This window comes from Microcaecilia unicolor, chromosome 2, assembly GCF_901765095.1.
Source record: "Microcaecilia unicolor chromosome 2, aMicUni1.1, whole genome shotgun sequence".
In the NCBI taxonomy this organism is placed as follows: domain Eukaryota; kingdom Metazoa; phylum Chordata; class Amphibia; order Gymnophiona; family Siphonopidae; genus Microcaecilia; species Microcaecilia unicolor.
The window spans coordinates 125,530,582-125,548,631 of NC_044032.1; the positions used below are offsets into that span (position 1 = coordinate 125,530,582).

General features: G+C 40.2%; 1 protein-coding gene across 1 annotated transcript in view; it reads right to left on the bottom strand.

The window, feature by feature from the left end:
• The window catches only part of ARHGEF28 (Rho guanine nucleotide exchange factor 28), a 562,380-nt gene that overhangs the window by 76,359 nt on the left and 467,971 nt on the right, over positions 1-18,050 (bottom strand). The window contains 2 exon segments of the mRNA XM_030193284.1: positions 4,785-4,876; positions 8,834-9,012. Coding sequence (XP_030049144.1) covers positions 4,785-4,876; positions 8,834-9,012 — 271 coding nt within the window.

The window sequence follows — 18,050 nt, forward strand, 5'->3', positions numbered from 1 at the left end:
AATTTTTGCTGAAAATGGAAATGTGGCAAAATAAAAATTGCCGCGCATCCATTTTGGGTCCGAGACCTCATCGCCAGCCATTGACTTAGTGGTAAGGTCTCATGCATTAACCGGGCAGTAATGACTACGCATGTAGAATACCACTTGATTCACGTAGCTGGTGTGCATCAGAAAATAAAATTTATTTTTTGGACGTGCATAGCAGACGCGCATCATAGTAACATAGTAAATGACAGCAGATAAAGACCTGTGCGGTCCATCCAGTCTGCCCAACAAGATAAACTCATTTTACATGGTATGTGTTACTTTATACGTATAACCAAGTTTGATTTGTCCTTGCCTTTCTCAGGGCACAAACCATAGAAGTCTGCCCAGTACTGTTCTTGTACTAAGTTCTGAAGCTAATGTCGAAGCCCCTTAAAATTTACACTCCAGCCATTCCTATCTATTCAATCACAATCAGGGCATAGACTGTAGAAGTCTGCCCAGCTCCCGTTTTGTTCCCCCAATTACCAGTGTCGCCACCCAGTCTCCGCTAAGATTCCACGTAACCATTCCTTCTAAGCCAGATTCCTTTGTGTTTATCCCATGCATGTTTGAATTCCATTACCGTTTTCATCTTCACCACCTCCCATGAGAGAGCATTCCACATATCCACCACTCTCTCCATGAAAAAATACTTCCTGACATTAGTCCTGAGTCTGCCCCCCTTCAACCTCAATTCATGTCCTCTAGTTCTACCACCTTCTCGTCTCCAAAAAAGGCTCATTTGCGGATTAATACCTTTCAAATATTTGAACGTCTGTATCATGTCACCCGTTTCTCCTTTCCTCCAAGGTATACATGATCAGGTCAGCAAGTCTCTCCTCGTACAGTTTGCAATGCAAATCCCATACCATTTTTGTAGCTTTTCTTTGCACCGCTTCCAGTCTTTTTACATCTTTCGCAAGATATGGCCTCCAAAACTGGACACAATACTCCAAGTGGGGCCTCACCAATGACTTGTAGAGGGGCATCAACACCTCCTTTCTTCTGCTGGTTATGCCCCTCTCTACGCAGTCTAGCATCCTTCTGGCCACGGCCGTCGCCTTGTCGCATTGTTTCTTCACCTTTAGATCCTCTGACACCAACACCCCAAGGTCTCTCTCCTGAGTCAAGCTTACTAATGTCTCCCCTCCTATCCGGTATCTCTCTTTCGGGTTTCTGCACCCCAAATGCATCACTCTAAACTTCTTGGCATTAAATTTTAACTGCAAGACCCTCGACCATTCTTCTAACATTCGGAGATCCCTTCTCATCGTTTCTACTCCCTCCAGGGTATCCACTCTATTGGCTTTCTTCGTGTCATCCGCAAAAAGGCACACCTTTCCTTCCAACCCTTTAGCAATATCTCCCACAAATATATTAAACAGAAAAGGCCCCAGCACCGACCCCTGAGGAACTCCACTGCTCACCTTCTTTTCCTCCAAGCAGATTCCATTTACCACCACCCTCTGCCACCTGTCGGTCAACCAGTTTCTTATCCAGTTCACCACTTTCGGTCCTAAGTTCAAACCTTTCAGCTTATTCACGACTCTTCTGTGGGGGACTGTATCAAAGGCTTTGCTGAAGTCCAAGTAGATTACATCTAGCGCACGTCCCTCATCCAGTTCTTTGGTCACCCAGTCAAAGAACTCAATAAGATTCATTTGGCAGAATTTTCCTTTGGTAAAGCCATGTTGCCTCGTCGGCTTCTAGAAAGTTAACTATCCTTTCTTTCAGCAGTGACTCCATTATTTTCCTACCACCGACTTGAGACTTACCGGTCTGTAGTTTCCCACTTCTTCCCTGTCTCCACTTTTGTGAAGAGGGACAAGATCCGCTCATCTTCAATCTCGCGGAACCTCTCCTGTCTCTAAAGATCTATTAAATAAATCTTTAAGAGGTCCCGCCAGGACCTCTCTGAGCTCCTTCAGTATCCGGGGATGTATTCCATCCGGCCCCATAGCTTTGTCCACCTACAGATTCTCCAGCGGCTTATAAACTCTTTCTTCCCCGTAAATGGCGCAGTATTCACTCCATTCCCAGACATTCCCTCGGCAGCCAACCGTGGACCTTCTCCAGGATTTTCCTCCATGAACACCGAAGAGAAATAATTGTTTAGCACATTCGCTTTATCTTCATCACTCTCCACATAGCCATTCTCATTATCTTTCAGTCTCGCAATTCCATTCCTATCTCTTCTCTTTTCTCCAATATATCTGAAAAAGGTCTTGTCACCTCTCTTTACATCTTTAACCATTTTTTCTTCTGCTCATGCTTTCGCTTCTTTGAGTTTAATCCTCTCATTGTGTTCTTTTGTAATTCTTGAACAAAGCCTCTTTTGCTCTTATTTTTTCAGCTACTTGTTTGGAGAACCATATAGGCTTCCTGCTTCTCTTGTTTTTGTTTACTTTCCTCACAAAAAGATCAGTCGCAAATATTTATAGCAGCCCTTAGCTTGGACCACTGTTTTATCACTTTTCTTATGCCTTCCCATGCCAATAGCTCCTTCTTCAGGTATTCCACCATTTTATCAAAATCAGTACATCTGAAATCCAGTACTTTGAGTTTTCTGCGTCCACACTCCGCCTTCTTCCTTATATCAAACCACACGGTGTGATGATCACTATTACATAGGTGGGCACCCACCCGGATATTGGAAACACTACATCCATTAGTGAGCACTAGATCCAGCATTGACCCTTCCCTCGTGGGTTCCGTCACCATTTGTCTGAGCAGGGCACTTTGACAGGCATCCACAATCTCCCTACTTCTTTAAATTCCGCAGACGGGACGTTCCAATCCACGTCAGACAAATTGAAATCTCCCAACAGTAGCACCTCCCCTTTCATACCAATCTTTTAAATATCTTCTATCAGATCCTTGTCTAACTTCTCTGTTTGCGCAGAAGGTCTGTAGATAACCCCTGTGTGGATACAGGTTCCATCTTCTCTTTCCTAGACGATCCATAAAGTTTCTTCCTTTCCCCAGGTTCCCCACATTTCAGCCACTCTGATATTGTCTCTCACATACAGAGCCACTCCTCCACCTCTTCGTCCATCTCTATCCTTCCTAAAAAGATTATAGCCCGGTACAGTCACATCCCATTCGTGGCAATCGTTGAACCACGTCTCCGTAATAGCAACAATATCCAAGTTTTCTTCAAACATCAAGGCTTGCAAGTCTTGAACCTTTTTACTTAGACTACGAGCATTTGTGCACATAGCTTTCCATGTGCTTAGTGAGTTTGGGTGGTTTTGTATATTTACATGACCTTTCCCTCTGCCATCATGTTTATTCTGGGGGTGACTTTCCGAAATCCTCTGTTTCCTTTTGTTACCCCCCATCCTCTAGTTTAAATGTCTAGAAACACACTGTCTGAATTTCTCCCCAAGGATCCTTTTTCCCATCACAGAAAGATGTAGCCCATCATTACAGTACAGCCTGGTATTTTTCCACGTATTACCCCATTCTCCTATATATATAAAACCTTCTTCTTTACACCAAGACTCAAGCTGCTTATTGAATTCCTCTGTTTTGCATAGTCTTTCCTCTCCCCTCCCCCATGTAGGAATTACTTCAGAAATGAATAAATGAAATTACCGCAAGGGTCACGCAGTAGCTCCAAATTGGCGCATGTAGGTGCCCAGGTGGCTTAGTAAAAGGGCCCCTAAGTAGCACAATCTGTTGCATATAGGTGTAGATGATGGCTCTTACACGTAAAAAGACCCAAGTGATGCTGGTTTTTTAAAAACATTTTTCCTAAAACAACTGGTCCTGATATAGGTGCTGCCATAATACATATATTTTTATTGCTCTTCTTCCTAGGCAATGCACAGAGGCAAAGATACACAAATCTTTTGCATGAATATCTGTAGCAAAGGATTCAATGGATTTACATCCCCACAATCCATTCTAACTTTGCAGTTTCCAAGTGGACTTTCCATATACATGCACTGCACTAATGTGTAAACAACCTCCAATTAAAAGCTGAAAATAAAAACTACCATAGATCTGTCAGGATGTGTATGTAATGAACAAATTATACGAATGGACTGAATTTCAAGTTGTTTCACAATTCTCTATACCCCCAATCTCATCATATTTTTTAAATTGGATTAACAATACTGAGTAATTTAAAGTAAATGTAATTATGTAATTAGAAGCAATAGCATTTGTACTTTACAGAGGTTTCTACCTTCTGTCACTGTACAAATGGTGAAATTCACTTTCCATTTATCCAGGAGCCCTTTTACAAAGGTGCGTCAAAAACAGGCCTGTGGCAGTGTGGGCGTGTGTTCTTTGGCATGCACCGGATCCTTATTGTACTATGTCTGGAAAAAAGGGATTATTTTAATGGTCTGGAAAATGGATGTGCGGCAAAATGAAAACCACAGCGCATCCATTTTCGGCCTGAGACTTTACCGCTACCCACTGAATTAGTGGTGAGGCTTCATGCGCTATCCAGGTGGTAAGCAAGCAGCACACGCCAACTAATATACTGCCGGGTAGGTGCCCCGTGGTAGAAAACACCACATGTTTTTGGACTGCGCCAAATTCAGAATTACCGCCTGGGGCACACGGTACTCAGGCGGTAATGCCGATTTGGCACACGCTGGATGTGTGTAGGCCATTACGCACCTTTGTAAAAGGGCCCCCAAATTACCATGCTCATAATAACTGAAACCTTTTTTTTATAAGACATGCTATGTCCATAAATATAAAGCCTTTTTTCATAATTTTAATGGTGCATAGGGACCTACCTTCAAATTTTTTAATTTTAGCTACTCTGGCCTCAGATATCCGCTTATCTTCATCTGATTCATACATTTTCCCTTCTTCCTCTTCTGGGCAGCTTAAACAAAGGAAATTATCAAAAACACATGAAATGTTATTTTTTAATATACTACAAAAAATCAGGAAGAACAAATCCAACAAAACAAGTTAAACCATAAACTCACTATAATAAACTTGGGTTCAAAATAATTTATCTTTTTTTATATATGCACTTTAAAATGCTATAAATATTATAAAGTGTTTTAAATGTGCTCAGACCATACCGTTTACACCCATTATATCCCCAAGAGGAATATGTGGTGGTGTCACAATGGAACCATCATTGCACATACGATGTTCCGCCTCCTAATATTTGTGTATGTACATAAAGCTGAGCCCAAGTAGATCTTTATCACCAGTGTATGCATATATCTATAATAAATATGTATAGGTCATAAACTACTCATATTAAATACTGTTAGGCTTGAGCTCAAACCTTCACCCATACATTATGGTGCATTCCATATTACCATCATATACATAGATAATAGAACATACAATACAACATTTGTTTGAACCTAAAGGAGGTATATGTTAGTTCATGACACCCTGATCTCACTTCCCCCACATATCTTACATAAACCAACCCACAATGCAATATACACATATATTCACACAATTATTGCACTTCCCTTGGGGTATATTTTTATTACATTTGTACCCTGTGCTTTCCCACTCATGGCAGGCTCAATGCAGCGGGCAAGAGAGGGTTAAGTGACTTGCCCAGAGTCACAAGGAGCTGCCTGTGCCGGGAATCGAACTCAGTTCCTCAGGACCAAAGTCCACCACCCTAACCACTAGGCCACTCCTCCACTGGTGCTTGTGCTTCATTAAAATCACATATCATTCATCCATTCCAATCTTGCCATCACAATAACTGCTCCCTTTATTCAAACAAATGTTGTATTGTATGTTCTATTATCTATGTATCGGATGGTAATATGGAATGCACCATAATGTATGGGCGAAGGTTTGAGCTCAAGCCTAACAGTATTTAATATGAGTAGTTTATGACCTATACATATTTATTATAGATATATGCATACACTGGTGATAAAGATCTACTTGGGCTCAGCTTTATGTACATACACAAATATTAGGAGGCGGAACATCGTATGTGCAATGATGGTTCCATTATGACACCACCACATATTCCTCTTGGGGATATAATGGGTGTAAACGGTATGGTCTGAGCACATTTAAAACACTTTATAATATTTATAGCATTTTAAAGTGCATATATAAAAAAAGATAAATTATTTTGAACCCAAGTTTATTATAGTGAGGATTTTTTAATATACAACAGAAAACAGTAAAAATGTGTATTGACTGAAGCTCAAAACTAGTTTTGTGTCAAAAAGTTTATTTTTTAACTGTCTCCCCCTTCCCCAAGCTCTCAGTGTTTGTGCAATATCTCACAAATAAATACCGCAAATGGCAATAGTTTCCGAGCACAAATTTTAATGGCAAGTCATTCAGTTGAAATTCTTTCAAGCTGCTTAGCAGTTATTCTCCTAAGCCCTTCAAGAATAGTCACATTGAAAACAGTGACATCAGTTACCTCATCTGGATACAGACCTGACCCATTTTCTATAAAATCTTTTATGATACCCAATCCAATATGGGCCAATCAGATTCAATCAGTACGGCATAATCCCCCTTATTTTATAACTTTAGCACCTAAAGGTAAGCACCATTTGTGCACTAAAATTATTGAATACTATACACTACATTTAGACACATAAATGCTATATGTGCACTCAGCACAATTCTACAAATGAAGCACGCAATGCTTAGCGCATAAATGCAAGGGGGAGAATACATGGGTGTGGCATAAGCAGGGCATACTGTAAGTTATGCACTAAAGTGCCTCATTTAGTAACGTGCATCTACAACTGCTACTGACACGGTGTAAGTAGGCATGCCTAAATATAGGCACATTGATGCAATTTACACTACTATTCTATAACAGAACCTTGAAGCTCTGATGCCATTATAGAATTAGCACTCACTATAGAATTAGCACTGCATGTAGGAGGGCTAACTTTGCTGTCTGTCATTGAATTATTTCATTGGAGATAATTTTATAAAGCAACTTACATGTGAAAAACACGTGGTGGCCTGTGTTTGTACAGCCAAATACAGGCCCAACACCACCATGGCCCTGGTATCTCTTCCTTCCCCCCAACATCCCGGCATACCTTCCCTCTCTCCTCCTCTGACTTTCTCCCTCCCTTTCCTTCCCCATCTCCCACAGCCTGCCATCTCTCACTGTCCTTGCCCCTCAGCACCCATGGCCCTCCGACCTCATTTGTGGCCAGCAGCGGTGAAGAGATGCTGCTTCCGGTTGACCAAGAGTCTTCCCTCTGACCTTGCTCTGTCCCCAGAAACCGGAATTAGCATCAGAGGAGGCAGGACCCAGCAGAAAAAAGGCCCCACTTCAGCTGGACATCGTGTCTCTGCAGCACTATGGCTACAAACAAGATTGGAGGACCACAGGGCAGGGCGGAGAAAGCAAGAGATGCCAGACCGCTACAGTAGGGGGAAGATACTGAAGAAAGGCCAGATCGCTGGCGGGAGCAGGGAGCTAATACATGAAATCATGGCACTTTGGCATGTGAGCTGAAGAAGTGGCCTGAATGCATGTGTCACACACTTAGGGCTAGATTCTATATATCATGCCTTTATAATCAGCGCAGAAAAAAAATACGCCTAGGCATATTCTGTAAACTATGCCTAGATTCAGGCATACTTTATAGAATACACCTAAATTTCAGTGCAGTTTATAGAATATGCCAAGCAGTCGTCCACATGACATTTGTTTTTAAGGTTTTTTCTTTTTCGTTTTTTACAGGCATTATTACTTCATAAACCTACAAGAAACTTAAAAAGAAAAAGCCTTAAAAGCAAATGTGCCAATTTTGCAGTTAGGGTGTCTTAGTAAAACTACACCTGTATAATGTGCCAATGCGTATAGTGCACAGGGGATGTGCGTAGTTTGTAAGAATGTGTATAATGCATGCATTATATGCATGAAAATGTGGTAGTGTGTGCTATTAGTGCACAATTGAGGTTTTAGTAAACATGGTAGCTTGACACATATCATGTGCAAGAAGGGACAAGGAAGGACCGTAGACTGCCCCTTGCAGTAACAACTACAGCATGTGAACTGTACCACAGCAGATAACGCAGATCACCTTTATAGGCGGTGGTAAGTGCATCTTTGTTATCTGGCATATGTTTAATAAGCTGTAAATGTATTGTCTCTCCATTAACTGCACGGGCAGATGCTGAGCACACTCTAACAGTTAATGCGGAGGCTTTGCAGGTACTATGCAGTTTAGTAAAAGGTCCTAATTTTGCAAATAAATCTGTGGTCTCTTTAACACTGTTCATATTTCCCATATCTTATTAGCCATATGGAAGATGGAGAGATAATGGTCATAGATACCTGTGTTAGAGACGTAAGTACTGTATTTACTACTACTTACCATTTGTACTCTTCAAATAGCACAATATATAAAGCTTAAATTTCTTACACATTGTATAATATTGTTAAGAATACTGAGCCTTCTTTTTGAAGGGTAGTACACATGCTGTTGGAAGGCAAGCTTCAAAAACCATTTACCAGGTATATGCCATTCCCGGGCTTGCTTAGATTTGGGGGGAAGGAAATAACATGTGTAAATTATATTTTCAAATTAGCATGCATTATTTTCAAGGGACAAAAGTATTCATGGAAAAAGCAGGTGGGTACTTTTTCCTTAGGCAGTTTTCAAAGGGGTAGGTTGCCTTTGAAAAATCAGTGCAGAGGCTGCAGATGAAACTACCAGCAGAGTTTGCACATATATGGATGGTTTTGAAAATTGTTCCTTTGATGTACATCTTTTCTAAATTTATTTTCTGTGCCAATTCTAGAGAAGCAAAGACAGTGTTAACAGCATGGCATTTGTGTGGTAAGTCCAGGGCAGCTCACCTTTGCACTGCTTCTTGAATCTGCCTCATCCAGTTGTTGCGCTCTTCTTTGGAAGTGGTATGAATTTCATACATTTCAGGCCCAGCGGAGGAGGCACTGATTAGGAACATTCCTCTCTCATCATTGGCCACTTCCCTCACTATTAGCTTCTGAAGGGATATAACAGGAGGCTTCTGATCCTATCCACAACACACAGAGAAGAACTCATTTAGGTTCCCAGAGTCAAATTACAGCTGTTTTGTTTGTTTATTTTTGTCTTTATTATTACTGGGGTCAATATTCAGAGTGATACAACCGGCCAAAAAGGGCTCCTAGCCGGTTAAATCGCCTGTTCAGGGATAACTGTTAATTTTCAGCAACACTTAACTGGTTAGTGCCAAACTGAAAGCTGGCTATTTTGGGGGTGTCAACGGCAGAGTTGGCACTTGGCCAGTTAAATGTTGATATTCAGCACTTAACCGGCCAGGTTAAATGCATAAATTGCTGCTTCAGGAAGAGTCCAATAAACAAACTTCATCAAACGAACTTCATAATCACTATCACTATCCCAAGATGGCTGTGGAGCTAAAAAGATGCAAACTTCTACATCCACCAATCAGATTTACCGACTGATTTAAAGAGCCCAGCCTTAAAAAAAAAAACGCATTCCACTCCACATCCTTATTTATACCATTTGGTTCAATAGTGTTCAGCTATAATTTGTAGCTTACTCTCTCTCTCTCTCTCTCTCTCTGGGCTAAGCTACCTTCCATATTTTTCCTTTTTGGAAATTGTCAATATTCTTCTGACGTGCTAGTACTGCTTATAGATTGACTGTAATTGCTCTATATGGATGCTATCAGCTTTGTCTTTTTTTTATATTTCACTTATTTTCTGTCCTAATTTGAGCAAGACTCTTTCCAGGAGATGGAGGTACCTGTGTACTTCTGCTTCATAATTTTCTCTGGCCTTTTCTGTAAACTTGTGTGTTCTCTTTGAACTAGTAGACTGTTAATTCTCATCTGTGTTCCCAGCATCATCTAGCTTGGCTTGAACATTTTATTCAGACTGTTCAGTTACTTCACTTTTCGACACAACAGAATAAACCATTGCTTTGCACTGGTAAAAATAAACCCTTTTTTCACCTTTGTTGTTTTTTTTCCTTTGCCTTCTTAGAACACCTGCAATAAATGTGCTACAGATCACACATACCAGACTATGGTGACAGGGGCAATTAAAGACACAGAGCCTCACACAGATCCTATAGGGGAGAATGAATATTCTGGCTCCTCTAGACATAGATCTAGAACTCTAAAATCACACAGGACCAGCATTTCTGTTCAGTCTGCAACAATTCAGCAGCCATCCAGGTTCGAGCTAAGGCTGAGGCCACTAATCACGTGTTCTTTATAGTGAACAAGGAGCAGCCTTGAAGATAAAAAGAGCTGAGATGGACATTACCACGGAAATGCTTGAGCAAGAGAAAGAAGCAGCTAGCCTTCAGGCCGAAGCCAAGGCTGTTGAAGAAGGCATAAAGCAGGATGATGGGGAGAGTTAGCTTAGCCACATTATTGCAGAACATTATACCAAGTGACCTGCAGCCTATTTGAAGGCCCATACCCAGGCACATGAAGGCACACAGTCACAGTCTGACTCAGAAGAGTCATTAGATTCTGAGAAAGTGCGTTCCTCCACATAACTCACCTGAAAGAAGCAAGCCTATGACAAAGCATGCCATAAATATTTTAAATAGTGTATAGATCTTGTAAGCTTTGGGGGAGGGGGACAGGGAAAATGGGTAACAAGCCCAAGCCAGCAGTTGTGATCAGTACCAGAGGTAAGAGAGAAAAGGCCTTGGCTTGTTGCATTGAATTGTGCTGGAGGCAAATGGGAGAAGGGCCAGAATGGATGTGATGAATTGTGTCCAGAATGGCTAGGAGTTAGCAATGAGACAGAACAGCCAGAGTGAGGGAAAGAAGGGTCGGGATGGTGGGAGTTTATGTTGAAGGGGGCTTGAATGGCAGCAGTTTGTACTGGAGATGAGAGAGGGAAGGGCCAGGATGACAACTGATGGCATTTACCTTATCCAGCTTTCAAGCTGCTAGCAAGCTCCTGTTAATGTCCATACGGTGGGGTTTTTTTCCCTCCCTTCTCTATTACAGCGGTGCAAGTGATATCAGATGAGGAGGTTGCAACCCACATCTTGGGAAATGCTGCTCTCTATACAGTGAGTGAATATTGAAGAATATTCACCCACTGTGTTTCTGTGGGCAGAGAATACTTATGATAAATATTTTCCCTTTTGATGTTTGCTACCAGGTATTTGTGAAAATCAGGAAACTAGAGAGAGACTTGATCTAATACTAATAAATCCATTTTAAGTGCCACAGGATTTTGCATGAAGTAAAAAGAAAAAAAAAATCCCTTCAAGTACTGTAAATGTTTCCTTACATCAGTGTTTTAGCTTCCTTTTTTGTTTTATATTCAAATGAGAAAGTCTTTTTAAAGAACCTGGGCATGTAAATTTGCTCTTTGGCAGTGCTTTAGTAACAATTTAACAGATGAGTTTGCTACATAGTTTTCAAACTTTGTAAAATTGTCCTTTATAAATTTGGGAACAATGATTTTAGTTATTAATATCAGGTTTACCACCTGTTGAATGAACTGTACCATTTCCTTATTTAAATATCTTGAATTAAGTGGATTGCAGGATGTGGGGCAGTATTTGTTTTTGTTTTTAACCAGGGGGAGATTGTCAAATTAATCTGAGCTATTTCTTTGATTGGATGACCAGAGAATTAGATCAGTGGTGTATGCTGGGTATGGTGTACTTGGATTTTAGCAAATTTTTGATAGGGTCCTGTATACATTGAGCAGTTTCAGATTGGGCCCCAGGGTAGTGGACTAGTTTAGAAACTGATTCAGTGATTTATAAATGAAAGGGATAGCACAAAGAATTCACTCTGAGGAAAGGATGATTAATGGAGTGCCTCAGAATGTGAACAATATTGAGAGAGAGACTGTTGAAGACTGGGAGAGGTGGTATGAGAAAGGGAGAGCCAGGGGGCAATCAATGAAATTACTTTTAAAACAAATGGGAGGAAATGTTTTTTCACTGGAGAATGGTTAGGCTCTGGAACTTGCTGCCGGAGGATGTGGAGGAGGAGCAGCCTAATGGTTAGTGCAATGGGCTTTGATCTTGGCAACCTGGGTTCGATTCCCACTGCAGCTCTTTGTGACATTGGGCAAGTCACTTAACCCTCCACTGCCCCAGGTATCAAAACTTAAGTGATCCCTCTGCAGGTGGTGGGAGGTGGGACTGGTAGTTGGGAGGCAGGGATAGTGCTGGGCAGACTTATACAGTCTGTGCCCTGAAGAGGACAGGTACAAATAAAAAGTAGCACATATGAATTTATCTTGTTGGGCAGACTGGATGGACCGTGCAGGTCTTTTTCTGCCGTCATCTACTATAGATGTGAACCACCACCACCACAGTGATCCACATGCTCGCACGCATATGGATGCACTACTACTGGCTGTTGCCCCAGGAAAGCGCACCAAGAGAAACATTTCATTTCAACCACTTTCTCTGGCACCACACAGGAACTGGGATCAAATAAAGGTTAAGCACCTACATCCACCTAAACACACTGGGGCCAAAATTCAGATGGCAGGAGGCACCCACATAGATGCTGCTGTGGGTGCTAGCCCTGGATATTCAATGCCAGGCTGTTTTCAGTGACCAGCACTGAATATTCGGTTTCATTTTTGGCAGCCAGAACTTAACCAGTTAAACCGATATTCATCACTAACCGGTTAAGTTTCTAGCAGTTAAAGATAGGACTGCTATTTATGCGATCCTATTTAACCGCTCAACCCAGTGCTGAATATGATGCTAACCAGCTATATCACACAATATAGATGGTTAGATGCTATGAGCCAGATTCTATATAAGGCGCCTAAAAAATCAGTGCGGTAAACATTTCTGGCTAAGCATATTCTATAAGCTATGCCTTATATAGAATCTGAGTATAGATTTAAGAAGTATATAGAATATGCTTAGTTGATATCCCAGCACCTAAAACTATGCGTTTCCATTTACACTAATGAAAATGTGACGTAAATCCCTGTGCATAGATTTACGCACACTGTACCATATTCTATAACTACGTGTGTAAATTTTGGAACGCCCAAGAATGCCCATTTCTCTGTCTATAATCATGCCCCTTTTGAACTGCGCACTTTAGAATTTAGGCGCAGTTCATTACAGAATACGCTTAGTGAGTTAGTTGTGCATGGTAAATTCTAATTATTGCCAATTAGTGCTCATTATTGCTTGTTAGGTGCTGTTATCAACGCTGATTAGCTTGTTAAGAAAATTAAGTTACATGCATTGTTATGGAATATGCTTAGATTTCAGCACGGAATGCTAGGCATGCTATATAGAATCCGGGGGTATGTGGTAACCGTGAATATTCAGTGGAGATAACCAGCTATCTCCTGCTGAATATTAGTGGTTAGCCAGCTAACCAGGAGCTGTTCCTGGATGGTTAAATAGTGCTGAATACTGGGGAAAATGTGATTAAGCAAGAGCCACCGGACCAGCCACACTCCACACCTGACTCCAGACAAATGGCGACAAACAGCCAGCCACAGGTCCCTACTGCCATTACACTAGAAACTTCAGAGAGAGATCTAGCAACATATATGGTTCACAAAAAGATGGTGAACATAGGGCTTACTCAATTTAATGACTGCCCCAAAATCAAACTTTAAGAATGCCATAAGAATTATGAAACCCACCCCAAAGCAAGAAATGAACCTGATAATAAAATGGCTGGGAACTGAATCAGCCGATCATGTAAAGAGATTAAACGATGCATATTTGCTTGACCCCACAAGAAGTTTGAAAGAAATGTGGGAAAGACTTGACCAGCACTATGGCAGCCCAGAAGCTATCCAGAAGGCACTGATGAAGAGAATGAGGAGTTTCCCAAAGATTACAAGTAGAGATAATGACAAGAATCCACTAAAAAACAGTATACGAGGTATGGAAAAGTTTATCTCAAAAAATATAACAAATTCTGCACTTTCCTTGTTTTAGAATGATACAAAAAATCAGTATCTTGTGCTGAAATTATAATATGGAGGAAAAAGAGCCTCACAGAGCTCCTGGACAATATATCTGTCTATTGGAGCTAAAACGGATCTTAACTTGATCCTCTGTTCATCATTGGCTCTGAAAAAAACCCCCAAAATTAATGTTTCAACAGCAGTGACAAATATACTAGTTCCATTCTAATGTTACTTCACAAAAAAAATTGGAACTAAAAATATTAGAACAAAGTGTAAAATAAACACTTATCTATAACGCTAGAAGACATCAATCATTCTTCCTAAGGCGCTCCAAGCCAACGTGGCCAGCGTTTCGTAAAAAACTGCTTCAGGGCTTAGATAGCGCTCGTCTTCTAAAAAAGAAAAAGACATTCTCATTATTCATCACTGTAGTAGCAAGACAATGTCTAGCTGATTTAATCGAATTTGCCCACTCACATGAAAGCCGCTGTAGCGGTGGTCTCCTGCATTCAGCATTGCGATTGTTTCAAAATGGCTCAGATTTATATTCAGTGACGTCAGACGCTATGCCATGAAACAACCTATCATTGAATAGCAGTACTAAAAGCTATTTAAAGGTGTACTGCCGTTCATGACAGTTTTAAAAGAAATGGCACCATTCTACTTTTGAATTGAGCCCTACAGGTTCTAAAGATTGCAATCGGTAAATCCACCTCTGCTCAAATTGCAGCAACAGACGGCGGATATCTCCCCCTCTCGGAGATCTCTGGATACATTGCAAAATAACACATTTAAAATCTTTAAATTTATGTGCTTTTTGTTTACAATGTGTAACCAATGGTGAACCGATCTTTTCAATGTGTATCGCACTTCTATGTTCAATTAATCGTGTAATTAGCATCCGGGATGTCTGTCCTACATAAATTTTATTGCAAGGACATTTTAAGGTATATATTACATTCTCTGATGTACAAGTTGACAATGATGTTAATTTATATGACTTTTGATCAACTGGATTAACGAAAATAGTGGTTTCATCCATAATATCACAGAAACTACAATTCCCACATTTAAAATTCCCGTGGGCATTGGATGTCTGAAAAACATCTTCGGTAAAAAGCACTGCAGGGCATAAGGATTCTTTTAAATTTCTGCCTCTATTATATGCAATTCGTACACGAGACTTGCTGAAGATAGAATATGATTGAATCAAAGGCCAATGTCTCTTAATACTTTTGACTACTTGAGGTGTGCTTGCAGTATATTGTGTCACAAAAGTGAAAACATCTTCTTCTGTATCCTTTGGAGTAACTCTAGGGGTTAGAAGTGATTCTCTGTGATTATATTTCGCTCTTCTATATGCTGTGTGTACAACCTGTTTAGGATATCCACGTCGTAATAGTCTAGTAGTCAAATCTTTTGATTGATGACGAAATTCATAGTCTTCTGAACAGACCCTACGATACCTTAAAAACTGTGAAAAGGGTAAACTGTTCTTAAGTGTACTCGGATGACAGCTGCCATAAGCAAGAAAAGTATTTCTGTCTGTTGTCTTGTGAAAAACTGTAGTCTTAAAATTTTTCCCTGTGTTTGAAACCTGAACATCAAGAAATGAAATAGTGCTTAAATCTGCATGCATAACAAAATGGATGCGTGGATGACATTGATTTAAATCTTCTACAAATTGGGTTAATGTGTTAATATCACCATTCCATAATAGAAAGATATCGTCAATATATCTTACCCATAAGCTGACCTTATCATATGCCTGTAAGGTATAGACATATTTCAGTTCAAATGCTCTCATGAATAAATTTGCTACTGAGGGAGCCATCGTTGCTCCCATCGCAACGCCCGATGTTTGTTGATATATGGTGTCTTCAAATTGAAAATAATTCTTTTTCATGGCTAACGTAGCTAGAGATATGATAAAAGAAGTAGTAACTCTACTTGAGGATCTTCTGTCTAGAAAAACTTTCAATACTTCTAGCGCCTCATCTTGTGGAATAACTGTATATAGTGAGGTAACATCTAGAGTAGCCATTAAAGAATTCTCTGCAAGGTGACCGTTGGCTTCTAGTTTCTGCAGAAACTCAGTTGTATCCTTTATATATGATTCACCTTCGATGACAAATGGTTGCAAAAAACAGTCAACAAACATAGAGAGCGGCTCTAAAACAGAGCCTCTGCTGGAAATGATTGGTCTTCCTGGTGGATCAACTAACGTCTTGTGAATCTTGGGCAAAATATAGATTACTGGAATTTTAGGGTGAGTGGTATTAAGGAAATTATACTCCTTTTGCGTCAAAATCCCATCAGCATAGGCTTTACTGGTTAAAGAAAAAATATGTTGTTGTAACTGGCTGGTAGGATCTCTGGCTAATGCCACATAATCAATAGGATTATGTAGTTGCCTGAGGATCTCTGTTTTATATTTATCTGTGTCTAAAATCACTATGGCTCCCCCTTTGTCGGCTCTCCTAATAACTATTCTTGAATTAGACTTGAGAGAAATAAGAGCCTTATGTTCTTCCAATGTTAAATTGAATTGTTTAAACTTATTCGCTTTTTTGGTGATTTTATCAAAATCTTGCAAAATTAAGTATCTAAATGATTCTAGGAGCGAATTCATTGGTCCAGGGGGAGACCATGTAGATTTACGTTTCACTACAGAAATATCAACGCGCTCTTCACCCACATCAGAGAAATGAATCTTCAATTGTAGAATTCTTAAGAACTTTTCGAGCTCAACTCTTAATTGAAAAGGATCATGAAAGCAAGTAGGGACAAAGGATAGGCCCTGAGATAGCAATCGACATTCTCCTTCTGTCAGTGTATATGATGATAAATTCACTATAGCTATTTCATTTACTGTTGTCTGGACCGTGTCGACGGGCGATCTGACTGGGGAGGCTCTTGGAATACACCTCTCCATCTGCCTCCTCTGCCTCGCCGGTTCCTTCCGCGGGTACCCCGTCCTCTGCCTAAAAAAACTTGTTCAGGCCCTGAGGAACCGCTATCAGACATACTGCGCTCATCTTCTTCAAACGGAACTGTACCACTGACTGTATTTATCTCTAACCAAGGATAAACTGTCTTGGCCTCATAGTCCTTTTCGTCTCTATGCAATTTTTTTATTTTAAGTTTCTGAATGTCCATCCTAAATTGTTCGATTTTATATTTAATATCATCGTGTTGTCTTTGAAATGAATCAATCGATTCTTTAACCTTAAGGCCTTCACTGATCTTGTCTATTTCCAATCTAATAGTGTTCGCTACTTCTGTAGTTTTATCTATAAGAAGCACCATTAGATCTAAAGAACATTTGTTCAGGATGCCTGCCCATTGTTCTAAAAAATTTTTGTCTTCTTGAAATAGTTTAGGTTCTTTATTGATTCTTAAACCCCTCGGGATTAACTCTTTCTTGCAATATTCAATCAAAGTAGCACTATGTAGTTCAGCCTTGACTAATCTTTTCATGGTGTTAAGCATTGAACTCCATGATACGGATGAACCAGGGGAGGCATCCATTTGTAGAAGTGACATTCCTTTCAAAGTGTCTGTTACGTGTTCAGATGAAAAACCATGGCCTGTCTTCCACGACTTTAGAACCTGTAGGGCTCAATTCAAAAGTAGAATGGTGCCATTTCTTTTAAAACTGTCATGAACGGCAGTACACCTTTAAATAGCTTTTAGTACTGCTATTCAATGATAGGTTGTTTCATGGCATAGCGTCTGACGTCACTGAATATAAATCTGAGCCATTTTGAAACAATCGCAATGCTGAATGCAGGAGACCACCGCTACAGCGGCTTTCATGTGAGTGGGCAAATTCGATTAAATCAGCTAGACATTGTCTTGCTACTACAGTGATGAATAATGAGAATGTCTTTTTCTTTTTTAGAAGACGAGCGCTATCTAAGCCCTGAAGCAGTTTTTTACGAAACGCTGGCCACGTTGGCTTGGAGCGCCTTAGGAAGAATGATTGATGTCTTCTAGCGTTATAGATAAGTGTTTATTTTACACTTTGTTCTAATATTTTTAGTTCCAATTTTTTTTGTGAAGTAACATTAGAATGGAACTAGTATATTTGTCACTGCTGTTGAAACATTAATTTTGGGGGTTTTTTTCAGAGCCAATGATGAACAGAGGATCAAGTTAA